Source organism: Alternaria triticimaculans (assembly GCF_023758025.1).
Source record: "Alternaria triticimaculans strain BMP 0046 chromosome Unknown scaffold_1, whole genome shotgun sequence".
NCBI lineage: Eukaryota > Fungi > Ascomycota > Dothideomycetes > Pleosporales > Pleosporaceae > Alternaria > Alternaria triticimaculans.
This window is the reverse complement of record NW_026055958.1, coordinates 3,312,664-3,337,225: the sequence shown is the minus strand read 5'-3', so window position 1 is coordinate 3,337,225 and position 24,562 is coordinate 3,312,664. Positions and strand designations below refer to the sequence as shown.

Genomic DNA, 24,562 nt, shown 5'->3' with positions numbered 1-24,562 from the left:
ACTCATGCACAGCATGGATCGTGTGCAGTCTGTGCGAAGGCGAAGAGCAAATGTGTGAGGCGTTCTGAGAGCAGCAACTGCGAAAGGTTAGTGACTACAGCATGACTGATCAATTAGCATGAGTCATCAGTCCGGGGGATTATCTTGAACGAGTTCAAAAAGCTTAACATATTCTTAGATGTACACGACTTCATAAGATCTGCCAGACTCGTGAGCCAACGAAACGCAGAAGCAGGGCAAAAACAATAACGTGAGTCAAGTTCGAGCGGCATCCAACGTCCGGGTTCACGATGCTAAACTGTAAGTAGACGGTCCGCTCAATTGCAGCATCTCGAGGCACAGCTTGTAGACATAACCGAAGCTCTGGCCAACAAGCAAGCGTCAGAGGCATTTACAAAGTCGGATGTGCATACTTCTGCTTTACGGCAGACAAAAGAATCCCTTGAGGTACCACTGACCATGACTCCAAGCACTACTGGATCTGTCGGTAGTACTACTCCTGCTCGCGACGCGATGCTTCAGATGAACGAAATAAACACGGACATTTTATTCGATCGTTACCAGAGACTAATGGCACCTCACATGCCTTTTGTGGTGTTTCCAGCTGGTACCGATGTTTCGAGCTTGGTCAGCAAGAAGCCGTTCTTGTTACAGGCCATCAAAACAGTAGCTTTCTTCCATGATACAGCAGCCCAACAGATCATGGTCAAGAACCTCATACGAGAAATCTCCGAGAGGGTGTTGATCAACGGTGAGAAATCACTCGACCTGTTACAGGGTATGCTAGTGATTGGAAACTGGTATAACCCGCATCTCTTCGCACCACCAAGTCACACAGTACTTCTACACCTTACCATGGCGCTCACTCATGACCTGGATATCGATCGCGCACCAGGGTTTTGTGAGAAGGCGGCTTTGATGGCAGCGTCACAAGCGCACGGTGTGCCACAACCGGCAAAGGTCGTAACGAACGATGAGCGACGTGCAGTTCTCGGAACATTTTATCTGACCTCACAGATATTTACATCGTTCCGGAAGATCGACAACCTTAACTGGACTCCATGGCATACAGCTTGCGCCGAGGTACTAAAGCAAGCTCGAGAATACGAAAGCGATTTTCTGCTCGTACAGCTAGCGCAGAGCCAGCGCATCATGCAAGAAGCCATGGCTACCGACTGCGAGCATGCTCCAGTGCAACTGTATGCCAAATCATTCTTGAGCGACCTCGACAGGGCTGCGCTAGCATCTGGAAACGCAGCGACGGCGATAGTGTCGCGTTTGCAGCAAGCCTGTACCCGAACCGCGATCTGGGAACGCTCATTCGGGAATCTCGCCACCCACACAGTCAAGGAAACGGACCTACGGCAGCGACTAGACGGAATGTGGCAATGCATGGACGCGGCCAAAGAGTACACAGAGATATACCTAGAACTACCCGTCGAGGACTATCTTGTTGTTCCATTCGGCGTCTTTGCGCAGTTTGCGTACATATTCGTTGTGCTTGTCCGAGCAAGTCTGATAGAGATGGACGGCTGGGATGTTCAAGCTCTCAGAGAATTCGTCGACTTTTCGACGCTTCTGGGCGAGGCTTCTCGACGGTACGATGCTGTATCGCAGGCGCATCCTGATAGCCTGAACCTGAAGAACGAAGCCTTTGCGAAGTGGTCTGCGAAGATCAAGTGGGCGAAGTCTTTCTATGACACAAAGTTCTCGTGCTTGGCGTCAAACATACCGACAGCATACAAGCCTCCATTTGAGGCTAGGCCAACGGATAAAGACATATCTCAGGCATCGTACGCAGCTCCTTTCGCCCCTGTCGAGGCTTTAACGACATCTGCATCAGGTTCATTCGCAGCTTTCGATGATTGGGCCAGTTTTGCTGACCCATCGGCCTTTCTTGAGGATATGGGTTTTGGGGTACCTAGCATGGTGTAGAGCAAACAAATGGCTTGACAGGTCAGAAGGGGCAGACAAACACGCCAGCTACGCTTATGACGTGGGTCACTGGGGCTTCGCCACGATATAAGAACCGCCTTGTCGCACGACATACATTCTCCTCCGTTACCTCAGCAGACATAGCCTTTAGAAGATGGATGATCGTCTACTTGTTCCTGATGCCGCCGTCATTTCGACAATCTTCCCTGAATCGCAACCAACTTCAATCGATATACTGGCCAACTCCTTCACCAACTGCACATTCAAGGCAGAATTTGAAAACAGCCCCGCTGTCATCGTCCGGATTGACGCGTCAAGTGGGTCACTCGCCATCGTTTCTGCTATTCAAGAGGCAGCCGCCGTCCAAATTCGAACATATGTTCCCAAACAACTCGCTTTTGGGGAGGCAGTAACGGGAGACAAAAAGAATGTGGATTACACGGTTACTGAGTTTGTGACTGACACTGTGACGCTGGAATCTGTTTGGCCATCCCTTGATCTCGCGCAAAAGTCGTTCTTGGTCGATGATCTTGTCAATGCTATGGATGCAATTCAAGACGTCAGAGAGCCGCGTAAACTCGCTCGATGGCTTATTCCCGATACAAGTCCGGTAAATGTTGTTCAAGCTTTTGAATTCGGCAGTGCAAGAATTGGTTTCGCTAAGGATATTCGCGAGTTCCTCACATTATTTATCGCTAAGCATCAAGACCCAACCTGTGCTACTTCCAGCATAGAGGTGTCCTTAGACGGAGACGGTGTTATCATCAAATCCGCGTTACCAGCATTAGGTGAAATCCACCTTTCAGAGCAGGATCTAAAAACCCTCAACGGAAACGTGGTTTTCTCACACAACGACCTGGAACCACGAAACCTGCTTGTAAGAAGATGGCAAGCCCAAGATGGCCTGCTGTACGATCTCGCTGCTATCATCGATTGGGAGATGGCGGGCTTCTTCCCTTCAGCATTCGAAACAGCTGTCAAAGACATCTCACTAGGTAACTGCAACCAGCATTTGGACTTTTATCTCATGTTCAAAAAGAAGACACGCCATATGATTTCAGGCGGAGAAGCTTCCGAGAAGCTGGTCAAAGCCGTGCATCTCATCGCTGACTCCAGCGCCAGGCAGAACACCGGTATCAGCGCGGAGATTCGTCGCCGGTGGATTGTGAGGGAAAATTTGGAGCTAAGTGACGACGCGCTAGAAGGTTGGATACCCAAGACTGTTGGGGATAGTATGGAGCGACCTTCGCGTCCTTTTTCAAAGGAAGATAACGATGAGCTTACACAACGGGTACTGAAGGATCTTGAGAAGCAATGAGAAACATGAGAAAGCACCACAGAGAGTCAGGCAGCTATATTTAGAGCCAGTTGAATAACACCCCAGGCTTTTGACATCCAAATCAGATATAGAGCCCGTCCAGAATCTACCATGGTATTTGGTCAATTCCATGCATTGCAGCTGTCAGTTTGCAGTCACTTGTCTTTCGTGAATACTACGCTCTAGTGGTAGCCGCTGACTCTTGTAAATTTTGAAGTCTTTTGCCAGATTCCAGGGTCCCTGAAAGTGACATGGAAGTCTTTACAAGTACTATGCAGTATAAAAGGCATCGGTCTGCTCCTCGACACCACAACTTCTTAAAGACACAATACCACAACAACCATATAGTACCAGCATCGTCGAACCACTTGCACAGCCAAAAGCACCAACATACAGCTTATCCATCAACCTTAGAACAACGAAAATAGCCAGTATGTACTGTAAATCAAGAGCTCTACTGCTTTTTTCTTCCTGCTAAAATACTACAGTGTCAACTACCACCCGCAATACAAGCGGTCCCCGCTGTGGATATTGTGGAAAGAACTTCAGTGGCTCGGGTGACGACTGTACTTGCGGTCAGAACTAGAACGTTGCGCTAGCTCCATCAGTCTGCGCGCTTTCCAACCTAAGTCATCAGCGTCGGCCGGCAGGATGAAGTTTTTCAGCAGACATCGTGGCTGATCAGCTCGAGTGTCTGAACGATGGTCAAGCTGCATAACGAGTGGAGGTGTAATAATGCTACAATATGATAATCGAAAATATAAAACGAAGTTTACTCTACGTTCTCGCTAGACGCGTCCTGATCCTTTTCTCTACCACCGATGAAGAGCGCCGCCAAAACTGCTGTGAATGCGCAGATACCAGCAAGCACGGCATTCATGTTGCCGTACCCAATTTTATCTCGTAGATACCCAGCCAGCAGTGGGCCTACAGTCAGCCCGCCGCTCCACACCATGCTGTTGATGCCGTAGAGTTGGGCGAACGGAGCCTGCTCGAACATGTCTGTATTCGCCTTGTAGTAATTCTCGACGATAGTCCCAGATTCGACAATGCTAGGACTGTTGATAACCGCCAGGCCGAGTCCGTTCATCGCTAACAATGCAGAATAGAGTGCGATGATGTGACTGTTGTCTAATCTCTCGATGATACTCGACTCAGTCGGAAGTCGGAGTAATACAAGCGTTGGTATCAGCCAAATGAATCCAAAGACTGATACCGGCTTCGTGCCATAGTTGTCGACACACCAGCCAAAGACTGGACCCAGCAGGAAATCCGCACCGCCCAGTGGTAGGAAGAGCAATCCAGCTTTGAGACTGTCAAAACCTAGTTGCTCCGAAGCTACCAACGGCACAGTAGCGTCGAAAGAACCAAGAAGAAGAGCTTGCACAAATCCAATCCATACGGAGGTTAGCAGGCCAGGATGACGAAACAGCATGAGGATGGGAAGATTGCGGGTGAAGCGATTTGTTGGTTTGGAAAGGCGGTATTGATCGAGCGTAGAGGGACCGTTTGGTAGAAGAGGTGTTTGTTCCGTGTCTTGCTGTTCATTGTTCCGATCCGGTTCAGAGGCATGTGTCTCAGGAGTAGAGTATTTCTCAGCCACCTTCTTTTCCACCATGAGCAATCTCAAAATGAAGTCTATGCCAATCAACCCTATTGCCACGCCAAAGACACCTATGTATCCAGTCTTCGCGTATAATGAACCGCCGACAATAGGTGCGACAAGCGTGGAAACCGATATGAAGCTGAAGATAGTTCCCATAGTCTTGCCCAAGTTCTCGCGGCCTACTGTCTCAACCAAGATAGCAAGGCCGATGGTCCACACCACACCTCCCGATGCTCCCTGGAGAAATCGTGCAATGGCCAGAACGGCGACGCTCCGCCCGAGAGCTAGAAGAATGGTCGAAAGTAAACATAGAATGAGCCCGAGGAGGAAAGGCAGCTTCCGAGACGAAAACAACCTGTCGGCTAGGAAGCCTGCGATGGGTGAAGACAGGCAGGAAGCTGCTGCATAGACTGCTAGGAGGTTCGATATCGTGCTTTGGATCTGAGAGTCAGGTAGATCGATGCGGTCTTTCAACAGGAACGGCAGTACTGGCACGATGAGCCCGTACAAGAAAAGGTCCACGAACGCACCCATTCCCACAGTGAAGACTATGAACAATGGGTGCGATCGCCATCGTATTCCTGGTGATGGCATTGCAAAGATAGTTTGGAAATCGACGACGTGATGAGATGCAAAATTGATGTTTGTCAGTTTTGGAAAGGCATCTGGCAGAAGTTTCCGCACGAGCCTCATCAGCTCAGACGCATGCTGACGTCAGTACTCATGATGAAGAATGTAAGCGCCTTTTTTAAGTGCCTCAGTGATCGGTAGGGAGAGTCAATAGCTGTCAGCAGCAAGAGAACAACGCGCTCAATGCATAATGAGGGGTGGCTCAAATCATACACCTTCGGTCATCCATAACGCTCTTACAACTTACGAGAAGCGATAATAGCGTCAGACTGCTTAGTGACAAGAAGTGATAGCTTTCGCGAATTTCAAGACGTTGGAGGTATATTGTATGTCGACCCTTGAATATCTGTCTGCAGGTGCAAAACTCCTCAGGGCCCGGTGTTCGTCGTCACGTGCGGACGCAGCCTAGCGTGCTTGGCGCGGATCTCGAATTCGAGCTCCCGACAGCTTCGTCGGGTAAGTGAGACCACGCCATACAACTCCACTACCCACACAACAGTCGCTTCAAGATGGCGGACAAGATGGAGGGCGTAGTAATGGGCGGCGGTCTCGTAGACCCCAGCAAATACCCAGTGCCCATCGAAACGTAAGTGCAAGATCATGCCCAAAAGGTAGGTCCCCTTGATGCTAATGGAGAAATATAGTATATACGTGAGTTGGACCACGAGCGCGCCAGCAACGCACTCACATTGCACTCGGTGGCGCGATTGCTGACAGCACTAGGTCAACAACCTCGAGGAGCGCGTCAAGATCGATACCATGAAGCAAGCCTTGACACGGGTCTTCCAATACTACGGTCCGATCCTGGATGTTATCGCAAAGAGCAGTCTGAAGCGGAAGGGACAGGCATTTATTGTCTTTGACAGCGAGAAGGCTGCACTGGAGGCTGTGGAGGAAATGAACGGCTTCGAGATGTACGGCAAGGTCATGAAGGTGCACAGGGCGAAGACACACAGCGACGAGACAGTCAAGCGAAAGGCGCCGGAACTGTTCGACGACCACAAGCGGAAGCGCCTGACGCTTAGGGGTGCGCATCTCCTACCACTTCTGAGGGTGCTCCGTACTGACTGCCATAGACTTCAAGCGCGCCGAAGAAGACGCGAAAGCGCAAGCCAACCCAGTCGCCGCCGAGAAGCCTCGCGCAGCCAAAACCGGAGCAGCCGCTGTTCCCGACGAATACGTACGACCCAACAAGACGCTCTTCCTGCAGAACATCCCCCGCGATGTCGACGAGGACGACCTCACGACGATTTTCGAGCGTTTCGAAGGCTTCAAGGAAGTGCGCTTGGTCTCGGTCAGGGCTGTGGCCTTTGCGGAGTTCGAGAACGAGCAGTTTGCGATTACAGCGAAAGAATCGACAGCCAACACCCCGATCGGCGCAGAGGGCAAGCCTATGAAAGTCACCTACCAGCGGCAACAGTAGGTTACTGCGTATGGATTATTGCTATGGATTTATGCATTTTATGATACCTTGTTCGGCACAGATACAGGCCGGCACAATAGAGTCTTATTATCAAAAGGCCAACGTTCACATTAAATGGCACAATGCTTATCTCTTATTTAGCTTGGTCGAAAACGCCCCGCGCGGGATGCCAAACGGAACCTGGACCAAGGACTCCGTATCAGCATTCTGGAAGGTGCATGTCTACATGCGAGACGTTGGCGAGCGAGAGCTAGAGAGGTGGATTCAGCGCCCAATGGGCCGCAGGCGACACTACACGGACGGGCCCTACTAGTCGCCTGTAGAGCGCTCAGAAGATGACATCTTCGTTGTCCTCGTCGCCCAGCATGTCCTTGCTCTCGGCAGCATCTTCTCGCGCCTCACTCTCTGTCTCTTCGTTCTTCTGCTTCGCCGCCACCCTCGCGGCTTCCTCCTCGGCAGCATCCTTCTGCTTCTTGTTGGACACTTTCTTCAGGCGGTAGAACTCCTCTCGGTCGAGCTCGTCAAGCTCAGAGTTGATGTATTTAATGGTGTTTTCGGTACGGGGGATGATGACGTGCTCACTGTTGGCTATTAGCTTCGGCAGTTGTCTGGAAGGAAAGGATACCCACATGGCGTTTACACGGCGGTTGACCACCTTGATAACTTCGTCCAAAATGACAAAGGCAGTCTGTAGACTAGCCAGTTCCACCAAAGTCTCGACCGCTCTTGCGTACGTCTCTCTGCATCTTTGTACTTGCTGACCACCCTTGCCCAAACCCGTCAGGGCGAAGTCGTTGTTCTGCTCGACAGTGAAGCTTTCGAACTGCGGGAGGAAGACACCGGAGACGTTCTCTTGTTTCGTTCGTACGCGGAAGCGGGCCTGCTTTGCGGATTCTTGAATCTGGTAGCCAATGTCGCCGCCGACGGCGTAGGTAACTTCGGCGAGGGAGAAAGCCGCAACCTGCATGACCCTGCCCATCTTGCGCTTGGCCTCATCGATACGGCGCGTTATTTCTGGAAACGGTTTCAGTTACAAAGGCAGATGGTGGGGGTGCATATAGCATAGTCGTACCTCGAAAGCGCCTGCACATGGTCAGCAAAGCTTCACGAGTGGACTGGAGACAGCGAGTGCATACTTGGTCAAGGCCTCACTCTTTCGCTTCAGCAGGTCGTGGCCGGTCTGGGCGCCCTTGAGCTTGCCCTTCATCAGACCCAGCGACTGCCGCGTCGCGAAGACGGCCTCTCGTGCCTGAGGGTCGTGTTAGCATCAGATGTCCCGGGCATTGCATAGCTCGGGCTGGCGTACCCCGCTGCCAGACATGTTTGCGGCTCGAACAGTTGGTGGAGAAGGCTATGGGGCTAAAACCGAGGGTAGAGGCTGACAATGGCCGGAGATATTCTGGGAGGTGTCTCGGAGCCAGTCAGCGTGCGCAGTGCGGCCAGGTGAATCCAGCGGAACGTGACGCAGCTATGCCGGGGAGCTAGCTATCCATGGATGTGAGACCCGTGCGCGCGCGCCTACCAACACTGAGAAGCGGGTCCTCGGAATACACGTTGCTTATTGGCTGCAGGAGACGGCTGACCATCGCTCTTTCCTCAGAACTTTAACACTTCGACACGCCTCGTCAGCCGTCCAACACCGCACCCCATCGCCCTCCTGCCCACCGCGGGCAACACACGCCCTGGCTCTGGCGCAATCATGCCCGGCGAACTCCTCAGGACCGTCACCGCGAGCCTCTCGCGGCCCTCCAAGCGGAAGATGGAGCCCTCGGCGGACCTTTTCCTCATCACCGACCAGGACGTCGCGTACGAGCAGGACATCCAGCGCAACGCCGGCAGCGTGAAGCCCTGGCTCGACTACTACAGCTTCAAGAAGTCACGTGGGAGCATCCTGGAGCAGGCCTTTGTGCTTGAGCGCGCCGTCACGACGCTTCCGCGCTCGTACAAGCTGTGGAAGCTGTACCTCGAGCTGCGCACCAAGCACCTCTCAAAGAAGAACCCGGCCAAGTTCGCGCCCCACTATGTCAAGGTCAACGCCCTCTTCGAACGCGCCCTCGTCCTGCTCAACAAGATGCCGCGCATCTGGGAGATGTACCTCAACTTCCTCATGCAGCAGCCCCTCGTTACCACTACCCGCCGCACGTTTGACCGAGCCCTACGCGCCCTGCCTCTGACTCAGCACAACCGCATATGGGCCCTCTACCGACCGTTCGCGACGTCTGCGTCAGGCGAGACGGCCGTCAAGATCTGGCGTCGCTACATGCAAATCCACCCCGAAGACGCCGAGGACTTCATCGAGCTGTTGAAGGATATGCGCAAGTACACCGAGGCCGTCAAGAAGTACATGGAAATCCTCAATAACCCGCGCTTCAAGAGCAAGGAGGCAAAGGGACCCTTCCAGTTCTGGACCGAGATGATCGATCTGATGATTGACCACGCCAAGGAAATCGACACCAGCGACGACAGCGGCATCGACGTAGAGAAGATCATCCAGAGCGGCATCTCCAAGTTCCCCGATCAGCGAGGCATACTCTGGGTCGGTCTGGCGCGGTACTGGATGCACAGGGGCGAGTACGAGAAAGCCCGCGACGTCTTCGAGGAGGCTGTCACCACAGTCATGACTGTGCGCGACTTCTCCATCGTCTTTGACACGTACGTGGAGGCCGAGGAGGCCATGATTGGCATCAAGCTCAATGAGGCCGCTGTTCGGTCGGAGAAGGGCAAGATCGACGAGGCTGCTGACGCGGACCTTGACATCCGGATGGTCCGCTTCGAATCCCTCATGCAAAGACGGCCCTTCCTGCTGAATGATGTCATGCTTCGACAGAACCCGCACAATGTCATCGAATGGGAGAAGCGCGTCGCTCTTTGGGGTGACAACAAGAAAGAGGTGGTCCAGACCTACACCGACGCCATTGCGGCAATCAACCCCAAGAAGGCACTCGGCAAGTTTCACGAGCTCTGGGCCAACTATGCCAAATTGTACGAATCAGGCGGCGACCTCAAGAATGCCCGTGTCATCATGGAGAAGGCTGTCAAGGTGCCCTTCAAGTCAGTCTCCGAGCTGGCTGAGATGTGGTGCGAATGGGCCGAGATGGAGCTTCGCAACGAAAACTTCGACAAGGCCGTGGACATCATGGCCAAGGCTACGCAAGCCCCTAAGCGGTCGAATGTCGACTACTTCGATGAGTCGCTGTCACCACAACAGCGTGTACACAAGAGCTGGAAGTTGTGGAGCTTCTACGTCGATCTCGTCGAGAGTGTCAGCACCCTGGAGGAGACAAAGAAGGTGTATGAAAGAATATTCGAGCTTCGCATCGCAACACCGCAAACCATCGTCAACTACGCGAACCTGCTAGAGGAGAATAAGTACTACGAAGACTGCTTCAAGGTCTACGAGCGCGGCCTCGACCTCTTCAGCTACCCCGTCGCTTTCGAGATCTGGAACTTGTACCTCACCAAGGCCGTGGACCGTAAGATTGGCATGGAGCGATTGCGTGACCTGTTCGAACAGGCTGTGGAGGACTGCCCGCCAAAGTTCGCCAAGGTACTGTACTTGATGTATGGTGCGCTTGAAGAAGATCGCGGTCTAGCTAGACATGCCATGCGCATCTACGAACGCGCCACACGCGCTGTAGCAGACGAGGACAGGCTGGAGATGTTCAACTTCTACATCACCAAGTCAGCTTCGAACTTTGGTCTCACCTCCACTCGACCAATCTACGAGCGTGCAATTGCCGCTCTACCCGACGGCGAAGCCAAGGAAATGTGCCTCAAGTTTGCCGAGATGGAACGTCGCTTGGGAGAAATCGACCGAGCCCGAGCAATCTATGGCCATGCCAGTCAGTTCTGCGACCCAAGAACAAGCCCCGAATTCTGGAAGAAGTGGGAGTCATTCGAAGTCCAGCATGGCAACGAAGACACGTACAAGGAAATGCTACGCATCAAGCGCAGTGTTCAGGCTCAGTACAATACCGACGTCAACTTCATCGCTTCCCAGGCTGTCGCTCGTGGTCAACAGAACGGTACACCCGCCGACGAAGACGGCGACGCTACCGATGCTGCTGGCGAGGATGCAATGGCCGCTCTCGAGCGTCAAGCACGCGCACCAGCTGGCTTCGTCGCCGCCAGTACCGGTCCTCAGGGTGGCAACATCAAGCCTACCGAAGAGGCAGCCGCAAACCCCGATGCAATCGATCTGGACGACGACGACCTATGATTCATGAACCAAGGTTCCTTTAAATGAGGGCACCTTTTGGGTATACAATTAGGTCAAGGGCGGGTGGATTAGGATGAAAGACTTGCATTTACATTGGCGTTATTTGAGAAAGGTGACAACAACACACCTGGCTATCTTCGCAGGCTACCATGCTACTCCGGAATATTTCATTGCTTTGCGTGTACATTCGGGTTGACCCAGTGCGGTCTCCCTTGCTTCGACCTCCACCAATTTGAGGTTTCGACAGTCTGATCTTTGTGTTTTACTCGACTTCGATCGATACCTTGACAACTTGTCTCAACCTTTTTCGTTCTTGCATCTACGGCGTTCTTTTACTTTGTGAGGCTTCTGCGCGAACGATGTCAGTGGCATCTTGCTCTGAAGAGAGCCCCTGGTGGTTGGGCCGATTTCTTTTGTCGAGTGGTCAAACAAACTGTATGTTCTTGGCAACATCTTCTCAGCTTCATCATGTCATATAAAACATCTAGCCAAAAACAAACACTATTCACTCCGCAATCAATGCCTTCGCTTCTGCCGTGACGTGTACATTGTTTCTATATTTGGGTCTATACTTGGATCCATTGGAGTTAGACACATATAACTTGATCGCTTACGCGAAGTCACTGCAACACTAGGTCTTAAAGCATGTCGATACTCGTCTGATTCTGTCATCAGCATTAAAAGTTAGTGATCACAAGCTCTCGAGCCACTTCATCGCAGGGAGCCTATTTGATTTCCTCTTGTAATACACGTGTACCGCATGTACGGAGCTCCGATACCGCACTCCCTGTGTCTTACTTTCCAAGAGCCGGATACTCCTTCTCCGTGAAGAAAGAAGTGGGGACACATCCACGTGCTTTGCCACGCACTTTGCTCTCCGCTTAACCAAGACTGCGGCATTGGTGGGAAGGAGCAGCCGAAGCTTTTGTCACGATCTGAGGCAGTTACACTGGATCATGCCCGCACATTGCATTTTGAGCAACCATAATCCGATACTGGAGTCTATCTTGTGCACGAGCGTATAACAGTATGAGTTTCGTGCTCATTCAGTGATACAGGCTTGTCTGATTGGATCTTGTATCCACCTGGTTCACGGGCTTCTTCTTCCGTTCACAGAACTGGACAGTAGAAGCCGAATGTCGTGCTGGTTGCCCTTTTTTTGCTCGTGTATACATACTTGCTACGTTCACGGGTTCGATTCATGCCCGGATTTTGTTCCTTGCTTTTAGCATCGTTTTCCCGAGAGGAAAGAAGAGGGGAAGTGGCAGTGGTGACTCGGGATAGGGAAAGGGCCTTGGGACGCGTGGCGTGCTTACATCGAACGCGCACGCATCATGGGGTTCGTTGCAGACAACAGCAGAATGGTACGTTAAGTTCTCGGATTTTTGGTTATCTTGTCTTACATTGTCAGCGAACCGCACTGAGGTTACGCGGCTGCGAGATTTAGGTTTCAGAGTCTCGTGGTGCAGTAATCGCGGGACTCGGCGACTGAACGCGACACTCAAAATGCGACATACTTGTGTAGTCACCCCATGTGAAGATCTGTGTCACCAAGTTGGGACGATGTGTTACAAGGGTAAAGATGGTGATTTGGCGAAAACTTACCTCGGTAGGAGTAGACCACGCTTTGTTTCGTCTTGAATAGGAAGAGTAGGGTTCCTCCATTGCTGCTCATTACCCAAAATACGTTGCGTGTCACCTACTGCTCGTGGCCTCACGCATGCTCACGCAGTGTTTGATAGCACCATTGACTGATCATGTCGTGATGACTCCGTTCCGAACCTGCATGGTCGGCAGTTGAAGCCCAACGTGTGGTTGACTTCTGCCAAACTTTGCACTAAACTTTCTCTCCTTCAGGCAGAAGGGCGAGTGAGTCCCTCTACGTGTTCACCGTGATGAAGGTCTATCCCAGTACCAGGTCGAACACATGAATATGCCCCTTTAAGTAACCAGGCCCATCCTCGTCGATGTCTGGGTGTCACCTGTCACTACCTCAAAAAGCCCTCGTACTCTTATTGTGATTTAATCAATCTCGTAGAGTTCGTACTGTGCGACAACTGGTGGCACGGCATCCGGCAACCTGTGGCACGATCCGCGATATGAAACAGCCTGACAGCCGTGTGCTACCACGTCAAAGTATGACGAGGATGCGCTGGTGTGGAGATGAGTTAATCAGCAGGCTGGGCCCCATCGTGGCCTTCTCGGCTTCAGCCGCATAGCGTGCACTGAGCTGTTCGCCCTGACGATCAAAAGAACGATATGTGGTGGTGTGGTGATGTTTCGAATGGCACGGTGCTGATCGTGGCCCTGTCAAGATAGGTGGCGTTGCTGGCGCGTCCTCAAATGGATTGGTAGGCGCAGTCGAGTCATGAGTCCGCTTCATCTTGCTCACCACCATCCCACGAAGTGTTCAGGCACGAGATGACGAGAAATTTGACAGAAGTATGTCGTGATGAAGTCGAAATGTTGGGCTTTGAGGTATCGCAGAATATGTTGTGCGCAAGACGCAGCTGCCCAGCGATTCCTGTTTCAGAAGTGTTACAGACGCGAGGAGAGAAGTAGACATCTCAACCGCTTTCCGTGATGCGTTCCGTAGACATTCCATTACCATCATGAGTTGTATGCGGATTCTGATCTTGTCGTTCGCGACATGCGCATTTGGGTTGTACGCCTATGCGTCACCGCAATGCCCAAACGCGCCGCATCAATTCGCGGTCCAAGCTCAACTGCCACTCCAATTACCACATTGTCCATTCACCACCGGCAATTCAGAACCATTGCCGAAAGAGACGCCCCTTCAGCACTTACCGTGGTCGCACGATCCAGCCTGTGCTCAAGGGAAGCAGAAGAAATATTGCACCTACACGACTTCCGAAACAAGAGGCGGACATGCTTTGAGCATTATCGCAAGACCTGTAGCTGCAAATGCGATATCTGCGGCCTTCCTAGCTCTGAACGGGGAACACCAGGGCTTGGATGATAGTCTCGAAGTTCGGGCCTTCCCGGGCAAGGGCAAAGGCCTAATCACCACAAAGGCTTTGGAGAAGGGAGAAACGATATTACTCGATACTGCGCGTATCATCGCGAGCTCGCATTTTCCTACGCAAGTTACGCGTGCGCAAGGCCAAACACTCTTCAGTGCCGCACTTGATCGATTACCTCAGGCAGATCGAAACTCGGTGCTCGCATTGGATCAGAGTCTGGGTGGCAGCAAAGTTGAAGACATCATGAAGACGAATGCTTTCGCATGCCAGCTCGCTGATGGCGAAGTAGACGACGCCTACATGTGTCTCTTCCCTTCCGTTGCCCGGATTAATCACGCGTGCCAACCCAATGCGCACGCGCGCTTTGTTCCGAAGACACTGTCAATGGAGATCAAAGCTCAACGGGACATCGCCGCTGGGGAAGAAATCGGTATCTCGTATGGCAAAATCGATTTGAAGCACGCCGACAGACAAGCACTCTATCAGGAAGGCTGGAACTTCAAGTGCACTTGCTCTCTTTGCACTGCTTCGCAATACGATGTAGCTGGTAGTGACCAGCGCCGTGCGAGGTTCGCCCAACTCCGGAAGATGCTGGAGAACTTGACGGCGGAGACCTACGATGCCCAACATATTGTTGCTTGGGAGAAAGAAGTGATGGAGATTAGTCAACGAGAGGGTTTGGATACTCTGCTCGCCCAGGACTACGAGAGACTGGCGTACGTGTACGCAGGTCATGGAATGATGGGAGATGCCAGACGTTGGGCAAAGATGGCAAAAGAAAGTTTATTGGAATGGGTGGTGGTTGATGGAGGTCCGCGCAATCAGATAAGGAGGATAGAGGACTTGCTCAAAGAGCTGGATGGCTAAGTCAGGGTTGTCATTTCGCGGTCTGATAGCTGGGGCTGCTGGCTTGGGCTACGAAGATGCCTGAAGACGGACCGGAAAGACTGTAAAGTTCATGGGAGATGTACCATTGCTTAGAGACTCCGCGAGTGTTCGCTGGCAGCCTTCCGATGTCCGCGCGCGATAGCCGTGCTAGTAAGCCTGCGGTGGCTGAACGTCTACAGGGCTGAATGAAGCGTCTTGCGATCGTGACATGGACCGTGATAGAGGACGTGATCGGGTCGGTCCATCGTCGTCCATAGATCTTCATTGCAGCCTCCTAATACTCCGAACACCCCACATTGCATCCCCGATCCGTCGACCGTGCTTGAATAGACGTTGTTGCTAATGTCACCCTGCCCGATCCAACCTCAAAAGGGTCCGGAAGGCTGGTCGCAAGATGACGTGAGCGCCAGATTGGGCAGTAGGCAAGTACACTGGGCGGTGGAATTTTGAGAGATGAGGCACCTGAAGACTGTGTGTTTTAATTTACAGCCGTAGTTCATCATCACGCGGAGGCCATGCCGGCGCCGCCAACAGGTAAAAACTCTGGATGGTGCCGCAGGCCGGGGTGCCCAGATCTGCACGCACCGGGTACAGGCGAGCTCGAGATCGTGGGCGATCCTCCAACAGTCAAAACAGGCAACGGTCGAAGAGGTCATTGCGCTGAGTAATCTCCATCGAGAAGCACCTCGGAATGATGGAGATAGACGCCACCGATGTGATGGGTTGTTTTTGGATCGGCGAAACTGATAACATCTGACCTATTGACCGACCGAGGGAACGATTGATGCTTGCTACCACATCCCCGCGATTGACAGCTCGGGGCGCTCGCGGCGCCGTTGTCAACGGTGATATGTCGCAGCGATGGCAAAGAGAGTTCGATGGTGGAAATGCAGGTACGTGCCGAAAAGGGGTCTGTGGTGCTGGACTAAGCGGCACTTGACCAATCAGATGCTAGCCGTGGCCTACTCCGCCTCGCATCTCAAACCTTCCACCACACCTGGCGCATCATCGCCTCGACTCTTCATTTGCTACGAGCCTCCCGTCCTCTTTCACTACCTACCTCATGCGGCTAAACGCAAGCAAAAGCATTACTGAACGACCCGTTGTCAAGTGACAAAGCAAATGCGAGGCGCGCATCAGCAAGCGCCATCTTCGCGTACGTGGGTCTGAAAGCGCGCATCCCTTGAAGCAAGTGAAGGAGGAAGCGCCGTCGGGCCTTGACGAAATAGACTTTGTCGTCTTTGTACCACTGCTTCCAACGTCGAGGCTGTTACACTTGCCTCGAACTGCTTGTTAGCTGCGTCACCCATGCCTCCGTATACGGGTCCATGGGTCTTTCGAAGACCAGGTTTGATTGTCCAGTTTCAGATGTCGGCGGGGTCTACCCTGTAACCAGCGGCTTTGCCAGCTGAAGAAGGTTGTACAGGGCTTCGCCGCATAACATTGCGAATGTAGGGCTAGAGACTAAATATGGACCTGCATGTCCTGTCGACAGCAGATGGGATACATTAATGCTCTAAAACATCCTTAGGTTCTCCACACATCCAGTTCGCTCATCACATATCTTCAGTTCATCGCGATCAATTGCTTTTGCAACCAGTCATTCCTTTACTTGTTTTATACTGTCTTTTGTCTAATATGGTGTCGAGTCGGTCCCTCCTTACGGTCTTCGCGACCTTGATCGCAGTTGCTACGAGTCAGCAATGTTATGCCGTTGACGGTACAGCACTCGACAAAACATACACGCCATGCAACCCTAGCGCCAATCACAGCGGATGCTGCGCGTCCACCGACATCTGCATGAGTAATGGGCTGTGTATGGGAACAACAAACGAGTCGATCGGTATGATCTTCTCGCGAGGATGTACAGACAAGGAAGGAAAAGATGCAGCATGCCAACAAGACTTGTGCCCTGGTGGTAAGTTTACAAACATTTGACTCATCTTATGTTCCTCAACTAACTCACTTCAGTTTCCAACGACTTCCTTGGTCTCAAGCCAGTAAAAGCATGGCAACTACAAACATGCGACTCGGGAACATACTGCTGCCGCGGCGCCGACGACACGAAGAGCTGCTGCAACAACCAGGCCGCACCCCATATCACAACCACCTTCAGCGCAACCCTCCAACTCCAAACCCCGAGCCCGGCTGCCGCAACCACTGCCCCACCTCCCAATACTTGCTCAAAAGAAAAGAAGGAAACGGCAATAGTCGGCGGTGTTCTCACAGCTGTCTTCACCATGATCATCGCAGGCCTGGCTTCCACTATATTCTGGATGTACAAGAGGGAGAAGAGACAGCGCAAGCTAAAGGAGCACTACGAGGAGCAGTTTTCGCAAACCAACGCGTACCGCAAGGCACTGGCGTCGAGCGCCGGATCCTGCAGAGGCAGTGTCATGATGGAAGACTTGAAGCCCAAGTCCAGCCACGGTCCCGCATGAGGAGTCACACACACACACAAACTCAAAAAAAAAGTCTTTCGTATCGTCTTTCCACTTTAGCGTCGGTGTTTTTGCGGGTACAGGCAGGCACGGTGATGATGGGACAGGGTAATGTTGAGCTCACGCCTGGTACCGATCCTTGGGTTCTAGCCCAATTTCCTTTGTTCATTTCGGCAGTTGCGAATACCCTTCAGGACTCTCTTTCCTTTGTCTCGGCTTAGATATTCGGTTATGTAGCGACGACGGTTGGGAAGGGAACAACACTTAGATGGTTGATGTGGAACACATTCTGAGATGTAATAGATATAATGCACGTGCATTTTCATCCTACAATATTGCGACAAACATGTCTATCATCGCTCAACTTCACCCAACTTCCCCATGAGCAGTGCCTCGACCTTCTCTCCCTTCTTCAAGCTACCTTCGCCTTGTGGCATACAAAGCAGCGCATTCGCACCTCTGAAGCTGCCGATGCGGCTACTCCTCTGCCCGCCTGTTGAGCTGGCGTATAGTAACCCATCCTCTTTCGTCACGACAAGCGCACGATGATACTCTGGACGACCCTTATCCATCCTCACATCTTCATCCAGTATAACTCTGATCCTTGGTAGTCCGAGTGGCTTTATCCCAGCTTGCTGATGCAATGCAGGCAGAACGAAGAGATGGAAACACACGACGGCTGAAGCTGGATTGCCAGGAAGCGAGAAAATCGACTTGGTGACATGGCTTCCATCATTGTCCTTGACGGGCACAGTGGCGAACGTGGTGGGTTTACCTGGCTTCATGTTGACACGGCCGAAGTGGATCGTGCCGCCGAGAGAGCGCTCGATGGTTGGTTTGAGTAAGTCGAGTTCGCCCATTGAGACGCCACCGGAGGTTATGATAACGTCGCACTTGCGCATCGCGTCACGGAGACTCTGCTCAAGGGTACCAGGTCTGGATTTGGTCAGCGACAGATGAATCAGAGGTTCTTTTCCAACTTCACTTACTTATCTGAGACGATACCCAGATCGATGACTTCGAACCTATGGCTTCGTGCGGCAGTGATGAGAGTGGGACGATTGGTATCGCGCACTTCTCCGAGTCGCAGCGGGCCCTCTCTGTTGTGTGGGATAATTTCGTCTCCTGTGCTCAGGACTCCCACGACAGGCTTCTTGTAGATAGACACCTCTGTCGTACCTACAGACGCAAGGAGACCAAACTCGCCACCCACGACTGTGACACCTTCGCCTTTCTTTAGGATGATCTCACCCTCTTTGACATCGCTGCCAACTTCTCGTACGTTTTCGTTCGGCTTGATCTCATCAGTCAGTATCTCAATCTCTTTCTCTTCTTTGCCATCATCGGTCAGGCTCTTCAATACTGTATCCTCAACCATGACCACAGCGTCAGCACCAGGAGGAAGCGGGGCGCCAGTCGTAATCCTGGCAATTTCTCCTTCCTTCAGCTCCTTCACTTCGCCAGGCTGTGCATGAGATATGATCGAGACAGGGTAAGTTCCTTTCTCAAACTTGCCAGTCGCTGGAATCTTGACAGCGTATCCGTCGACAATGCTAGCTCGGAAGGCTGGGACAGACTCAGTGGCTTTGACATCCTCGGCAAGGACCGAACCACTAAGTCTCATGTCTACTGGCACCTTCTGTACTGCAGCAGCTGGGGTTTGCTCCGAGATTAGCTTGAGCGCGTCTTCAACAGCCAACATAGGGTAGGGCGATGATCGATATCTGCGAGTTGGCCCTGCGGAAGGATCATTGGACTGGGGACGCTCTTCTGGGTTCGTGTGAGCTTTGGGCCCTGCGTGGCCGCCGTGACCATGCGAATGCCCATGATGGTGATGGTGGTGATGCCCACTTCCAGTTCCTGTCATTGTAAGTTGCAATGTTACTGGGGTGAATGGCACATCACGTACCTGAAGTAGCGCCACCCGAAGAAACACCCGCGTCCTTTTCGAGCTTCTCTACACCACCGACGTGCAGCGGTCTCGACTCTGCACCGGCGGCTTGGATGCACGCATGTGGTAGTAACTTTAGAACTGCCTCGAGGTTCTCTTTGGCGCCTTTCGGTGATCCAGGCAGAGTCAATATCAAAGTCTTTTTTCTGACTCCAGCAACAGGTCTCGCCATGAGTGCAACTGATCAAACGTTAGCCTGGACGATCAGTTTGGTGTTCGAAGACTTACATGGCGTGACGGCGTAGGAAGTTGTGAGCATGCCATGTCTGGTTGTGTGTGAGCCTTCGCATACGGTATCGAGAGAAACCACCTACATAAGACCAGGAGCATGTCTATCAATTAGCGGCGTAACTGCCTTGTTTCTATTAGCTGCGTGTCTTAGGCCTTTTCGAGGATAAGAGCGCGCACCTCCGGAGTGACATCCTTAGTTGCGAAACCAGTACCTCCGCTTGTAACGATCAGATTGATTGGCTCAGGGCCGTCAGTCCAACTTTTGATAGTCTTCTGGATGACGAGAGCGTTGTCGGGTACTATCTCGGTTTCGCTAACGTCCCATTGGTCATTTCCGAGATCTCCGAAGACCTTCTTGAGGACTGGTATGCATTTATCGGTTGACGAGTCTTCGGAAGCAGTCTCAGACACTACCAAGATCGCAGCCTTTAACTTTGAACCTGTGGTGGCCATGTTTAATGTTGTCGATGTTGAGTCGAAGCGGAGTAGAGCGGACATCCCACCCTGTGGACATCGTGCACGGGCCATTGCTTACACGCCGAGTCGATCAGATTCACCAATTCAGTCAAGAGAATTATCCAAGAACATTGGAAACAGTAATTGATAAATGGTATTTAACGCCGATGCTCGCTCATATTACATGCATTATACAAGCGCCCTTCCTATGTACATTGTACAACCTCTGCAAATGACCTTCAGTAACCTCTTCACCAGCTCCACAAGCTGGCACTCGAAAACACTCCTCCTTGGCGTCCTTCTAGGCGGGATCGAGGTTCGATATAGTTCATATAATTGTGCCCTGAGGCGATATAGCGAGAACATTGCGATCACTGGAAGTCCTTGGCGTTGCTCTGCATGAGCAATCCAATAATGAGACCGAACAGTCCGAGAATGGCAGCGAAAATCTCAATGGTAAGGATCTTGACGAACCTACAACGAAGTTAGCATCGAAATAGATACCCAGGAAAGACAGCTACTTGCATTGCAGGGTCCGCAGCATCGGCCAGGGCTGCGCTACTTCCGTTGATGCCCACGCATACACCGCAGATCAGGTTGCACATGCCCACGGTTATTCCAGCCCAGAACAGCGCGTATCCAGTGAAGTAGTTGGATCCAGAGTACAACAGCTCAGGGTCCGAGAGCTGGTTCATCTTGGAGGAGAAGATGATGGCCATGATGACACCGTAAATGGCGACGACTTCGCAGAAGATGATGGAGATCAAGTTCTTGGTTCGTATCCGTGGCGCCTTAACACCTCCACCAACGATGGACACACCGGTTGTCCAGATGCCCCTTTGCGATTGTCAGATGCGATGCGTGTATGTTCCCGACAGCTAGACGTACCATGCCGAGCCTACGACAGAGAGACCGATGCATAGCGCAATTCCAACACTAGCAAATGTGTATGGCGATATGCTTTCGAGGAAAGCTCCGACCTGGTATGTAATCAGCCATGTCCGTATCGGGTTGGTAGGAACGCGTGCGTACGTTGAAAGCTTCGCCTTCGTTGTTGAAGAGCATATCTGGAGGTCGTTAGCTATCGCCTGCGCCCCTGCGCGCGGTACATACACAGGCCCACCACACCGAGGGCGGCGGTCGCACCGCCCGTTCCATAAGTAAGAGACATGTTGGGTTTAGTGGTCGTGGAGGCGGAGATGGATGGTGAAAGAGGCGGCTGGAGCTTCGTCGTGATGGACTCGCCGCGAAGCTGGCGATGATGCAGGCGGAACAAGCCGCGTCGCGCTAGCATCGAACGGCTTAGTAACCACCACCTCGGCGCGCCGCCCCCATCACTCTTCCCGCTCAGGCGTCACCGACACCAAACCACCAGCTCGTCGCAACTATCAGCACCATGGCCACCGACAACACCAAGTACTACGAGCTCTACCGCCGAAGCAGGTACTACATGCCACTCTGGGGAAGCGTAGCAAGGAGCGCTGGCTAACAGAGGACAGCCTGGGCGGCTCTCTCACGGACACCCTGGACAACCTCATCACCGAGCGCCGGATAGAACCCCAGCTCGCCATGAAGATCCTTCTCAACTTTGACAAGGCCGTCGCCGATGTGCTCTCGGAGAAGGTCAAGTCGCGCTTGACATTCAAGGTCAGTTGCGCACGGGCGACCAGTGAGAAGCATCGTGTGCTGACTTGAAACTCCGTAGGGACATCTCGATACCTACCGCTTCTGCGACGACGTATGGACCTTTATTATCAAGGATATCAACTTCAAGCTGGACAACACCCATCAAGTACATGCCGACCGCGTCAAGATCGTTTCCTGTAACGCGAAGCGTCCTGGTGAGGCTTAGGCGGCTCAAGGGGCGGCAGGTGCACTGCAACACGGCAGGAAGGAGACAATCGCGTTCAAACAAATGCGATTGCGCAAGATGCGATCTACCGGCTAGAGCAGCTGTCTCACTACAGACCTGTGTCATCATATGCTTTCGGCGTTACGGCTAAAACGGCCTTGGAAGGCTTTCACGATACCTCTGGCATGAATAGGAGTTTGGGACTGAATGCGTCATTCGCGTTGGTTTAACGCTGATAAATTGAAACAATTATGATCTTTTGCATATCTGGGCTATCGTACCCTTTCTGCTACACTCAGATGATTGACTTCAGGTGGGAGTGCAATTCTAGTGAACTCACCTTGACTGGTAGCCGATAGAAGAGCTGGGCAGTAGACTATGACTCCCAGTAGTATGCGCACTACAGAGCACCTGCCTCATATATTGCGTCAAGATGCGACCTGCATGTACTACTACCCCATATTGACTAAGCGCGGAAGTGCACCCGGTCGTACCTTGCAGATCATCAACTTGCATCCGTGAACATCGACCTCATTCCCCGCAGCACCCCAGTACGGCCGCGATTATGTCTCTCCCGCAAACCAAATCAGCATGGCTGATGCTTGCCATCTCCAGTGGCGCATGTGCAGCTTTCAATGGCGTCTTCGCAAAGCTGTAAGATACCGCCGCGTCGCCCTAGCCCACGCTGCATACTGACGATGATGTAGCACAACCACAGAGCTCACTGCCTCCTGGTCGAGCTCCATAGCCCTGGCATTCGGGCTGAGTGCGTCAAACAAGATTGTTGAATATGCGATACGAGGGGTGCGTCGTCCCAACCTGTCATGCCTTCTATTACCCGCACACAACTAACGCAACGCGCAGCTCTTCTTCGGTATGAACCTCCTCTTCAACGCGATCATGTGGGGGCTCTTCACGCGTGCCCTTACCCTCGCTTCCTCGACCGTACGCGTCAGCATCATAAACACGTCTGCGAATTTCATCGTCACCGCCGTCCTTAGCTTCATTATCTTCAGCGAGAACCTACCGGGGTTATGGTGGCTTGGGGCAGCCATGCTGGTAGCTGGCAGTGTGATCATCGGAATGAGGGAGGAGACGGAGAAGAAGAGTGTGGTAGCTACCACGGGAGAGGCCCCACTTCTCGACCGCGAGGGCGACGCGAATGCGGACGGCTTTAGAGACGACGAAGACGAAGGCGATGACACAGTCGAACTCAACAGCGTGAAGAACACAGGAGGAGATAGCAGTGACGAAGACGGCGTATTGAAATAGACAGGACACCAATCCATTGCTGCGACTGTACAATCCGGGTCCCTCCTACTGGGTGACGACAACCAATACCGCGGTACCGCGCATGCGCATGAGCTCCTACACCTCATTTTCTCGTCACCGACACATCGCTGAAAATCCCTCACCAGGCCGCCCAGCAAGGGTGCGATTAGCTTGCTAACAGGGTCCAGTGCTTTCACGAACAAACGCAGCACAATCTTGGTCCATCGCCGCTTGAGCCGGCACAGTACATTTACTCGCGCCGGGAGGCACACCTTTTCACTTTTCACTTCCCACCTGAAGTGCGCAATCTGTGGGCCAAAAAGTATTTCACTTTCTGGTTCGCTTGCTGCCCACTCTCTCTATATAAATTCCGGCGCACCCTTTCCCTCCCGACTTAACACTCCCCAAGCAGCCCCAACTCCACAGTCTTTTTACACCGACCTTTCTCCCTAAAATGTCGGACAGCCCAGTTCCCGCCATTCTGAGGCCTACGGCCGCTGAATTTGTTCCCGGTCAACTTGCGCATCCCAGCCCTGCGTCGAGCGAGCGCGTCTCTTCCCCTGCGACGCCGCCTCAGCAAGGCTTCAACGCTCATCCCCAGTATCAGCTCCCGCAACATCCACAGGGACTGCCATACTGTAGCCCTGGTTTCTACGGGTATCAGCCATACCCCCTATACGATGGCTACACCCACTACTACAACCAGGTCCACAACCCCTTCGACTTCCACGCCACTCCACCCATGAACTACGTGCAGCCCCAAGGCCCTATGTGGAACCACGAACAGTTCTCCTCCATCGAGTACACCGCAGGCACGCCCGAGCCGTTCACAAACCAGCACCGCGAGGTCAACGGCGTACGGGCCGGTAGGATGCCCTACCAGAACCATCACGGGGAGCACCATCAGACTGGAAACGGTGCGGACCCCAACACCGGGTTCAGGAGGAAGCCCAGGAAAAATAACCGTAAGAGGTATAACCATCGGGCGCGCGAGGACCAGCAGAACCAGGATTACGAGCAAGACCATGACGACGACCAGGACCGGGAGCAACAGCAGAAGCCTGGTGGCGAAGCCAGTGGCACCTATAGACGAAACCGTCCTGGTGGAAAAGATTAAAGAACCTTGAGATTCCCACAGCGAGCTGTACAACGACTACAGATACCAAGGCACGATTGTGTCGATTATACGGATGATAGGCGTTCAGGCGTTCAAAAGTGGTACGAGCAATGATGATTTGTACGACGAAATGTACGTTTATCTAGCAAGCGAAAAACTTCAAGCGCGATAATGGGAATGGAGCATGTACAGCGGCTCAACACGGCGTTTGTTACGAAGGCATGGTATGGGAGGCGTTT

General features: G+C 52.5%; 13 protein-coding genes across 13 annotated transcripts; 9 read left to right on the top strand and 4 right to left on the bottom strand.

Moving 5' to 3' along the window:
* Window positions 1-459: 459 nt before the first annotated feature.
* On the top strand, window positions 460-1,935 carry J4E78_001115 (uncharacterized protein; the record flags this gene model as incomplete). The annotated part of the gene is made up of 1 exon (XM_049361776.1): window positions 460-1,935. The coding sequence occupies one exon, from the start codon at window positions 460-462 to the stop codon at window positions 1,933-1,935; it is 1,476 nt and encodes a 491-aa protein (XP_049227059.1).
* A 154-nt stretch (window positions 1,936-2,089) lies between these two features.
* On the top strand, window positions 2,090-3,253 carry J4E78_001114 (uncharacterized protein; the record flags this gene model as incomplete). Its single annotated transcript, XM_049361775.1, has 1 exon — window positions 2,090-3,253. One exon carries the CDS (start codon window positions 2,090-2,092, stop codon window positions 3,251-3,253), a length of 1,164 nt encoding a protein of 387 aa, XP_049227058.1.
* A 772-nt stretch (window positions 3,254-4,025) lies between these two features.
* Window positions 4,026-5,393, bottom strand: J4E78_001113 (uncharacterized protein; the record flags this gene model as incomplete). The annotated part of the gene is made up of 1 exon (XM_049361774.1): window positions 4,026-5,393. The coding sequence occupies one exon, from the start codon at window positions 5,391-5,393 to the stop codon at window positions 4,026-4,028; it is 1,368 nt and encodes a 455-aa protein (XP_049227057.1).
* A 605-nt stretch (window positions 5,394-5,998) lies between these two features.
* On the top strand, window positions 5,999-6,912 carry J4E78_001112 (uncharacterized protein; the record flags this gene model as incomplete). Its single annotated transcript, XM_049361773.1, has 4 exons — window positions 5,999-6,075; window positions 6,134-6,140; window positions 6,213-6,516; window positions 6,566-6,912. 4 exons carry the CDS (start codon window positions 5,999-6,001, stop codon window positions 6,910-6,912), a joined length of 735 nt encoding a protein of 244 aa, XP_049227056.1.
* Window positions 6,913-7,240: 328 nt separating this feature from the next.
* On the bottom strand, window positions 7,241-8,233 carry VMA8 (H(+)-transporting V1 sector ATPase subunit D; the record flags this gene model as incomplete). The annotated part of the gene is made up of 5 exons (XM_049361772.1): window positions 7,241-7,493; window positions 7,542-7,926; window positions 7,985-7,995; window positions 8,049-8,161; window positions 8,219-8,233. The coding sequence occupies 5 exons, from the start codon at window positions 8,231-8,233 to the stop codon at window positions 7,241-7,243; spliced, it is 777 nt and encodes a 258-aa protein (XP_049227055.1).
* A 378-nt stretch (window positions 8,234-8,611) lies between these two features.
* SYF1 (pre-mRNA-splicing factor syf1) lies at window positions 8,612-11,131 on the top strand (the record flags this gene model as incomplete). Its single annotated transcript, XM_049361771.1, has 1 exon — window positions 8,612-11,131. The coding sequence occupies one exon, from the start codon at window positions 8,612-8,614 to the stop codon at window positions 11,129-11,131; it is 2,520 nt and encodes an 839-aa protein (XP_049227054.1).
* Window positions 11,132-13,743: 2,612 nt separating this feature from the next.
* Window positions 13,744-14,982, top strand: J4E78_001109 (uncharacterized protein; the record flags this gene model as incomplete). The annotated part of the gene is made up of 2 exons (XM_049361770.1): window positions 13,744-13,750; window positions 13,958-14,982. The coding sequence occupies 2 exons, from the start codon at window positions 13,744-13,746 to the stop codon at window positions 14,980-14,982; spliced, it is 1,032 nt and encodes a 343-aa protein (XP_049227053.1).
* A 1,821-nt stretch (window positions 14,983-16,803) lies between these two features.
* On the top strand, window positions 16,804-17,444 carry J4E78_001108 (uncharacterized protein; the record flags this gene model as incomplete). Its single annotated transcript, XM_049361769.1, has 2 exons — window positions 16,804-16,921; window positions 16,975-17,444. The coding sequence occupies 2 exons, from the start codon at window positions 16,804-16,806 to the stop codon at window positions 17,442-17,444; spliced, it is 588 nt and encodes a 195-aa protein (XP_049227052.1).
* Window positions 17,445-17,797: 353 nt separating this feature from the next.
* J4E78_001107 (uncharacterized protein) lies at window positions 17,798-20,079 on the bottom strand (the record flags this gene model as incomplete). The annotated part of the gene is made up of 6 exons (XM_049361768.1): window positions 17,798-18,380; window positions 18,434-19,304; window positions 19,354-19,575; window positions 19,624-19,661; window positions 19,710-19,750; window positions 19,804-20,079. The coding sequence occupies 6 exons, from the start codon at window positions 20,077-20,079 to the stop codon at window positions 17,798-17,800; spliced, it is 2,031 nt and encodes a 676-aa protein (XP_049227051.1).
* Window positions 20,080-20,453: 374 nt separating this feature from the next.
* VMA16 (H(+)-transporting V0 sector ATPase subunit c'') lies at window positions 20,454-21,253 on the bottom strand (the record flags this gene model as incomplete). Its single annotated transcript, XM_049361767.1, has 5 exons — window positions 20,454-20,556; window positions 20,608-20,919; window positions 20,971-21,062; window positions 21,115-21,149; window positions 21,196-21,253. The coding sequence occupies 5 exons, from the start codon at window positions 21,251-21,253 to the stop codon at window positions 20,454-20,456; spliced, it is 600 nt and encodes a 199-aa protein (XP_049227050.1).
* Window positions 21,254-21,478: 225 nt separating this feature from the next.
* Window positions 21,479-21,934, top strand: TOA2 (Transcription initiation factor IIA small chain (TFIIA 13.5 kDa subunit); the record flags this gene model as incomplete). Its single annotated transcript, XM_049361766.1, has 3 exons — window positions 21,479-21,525; window positions 21,582-21,729; window positions 21,788-21,934. The coding sequence occupies 3 exons, from the start codon at window positions 21,479-21,481 to the stop codon at window positions 21,932-21,934; spliced, it is 342 nt and encodes a 113-aa protein (XP_049227049.1).
* Window positions 21,935-22,499: 565 nt separating this feature from the next.
* On the top strand, window positions 22,500-23,206 carry J4E78_001104 (uncharacterized protein; the record flags this gene model as incomplete). The annotated part of the gene is made up of 3 exons (XM_049361765.1): window positions 22,500-22,588; window positions 22,642-22,738; window positions 22,799-23,206. The coding sequence occupies 3 exons, from the start codon at window positions 22,500-22,502 to the stop codon at window positions 23,204-23,206; spliced, it is 594 nt and encodes a 197-aa protein (XP_049227048.1).
* A 454-nt stretch (window positions 23,207-23,660) lies between these two features.
* On the top strand, window positions 23,661-24,323 carry J4E78_001103 (uncharacterized protein; the record flags this gene model as incomplete). The annotated part of the gene is made up of 1 exon (XM_049361764.1): window positions 23,661-24,323. The coding sequence occupies one exon, from the start codon at window positions 23,661-23,663 to the stop codon at window positions 24,321-24,323; it is 663 nt and encodes a 220-aa protein (XP_049227047.1).
* Window positions 24,324-24,562: the final 239 nt, after the last annotated feature.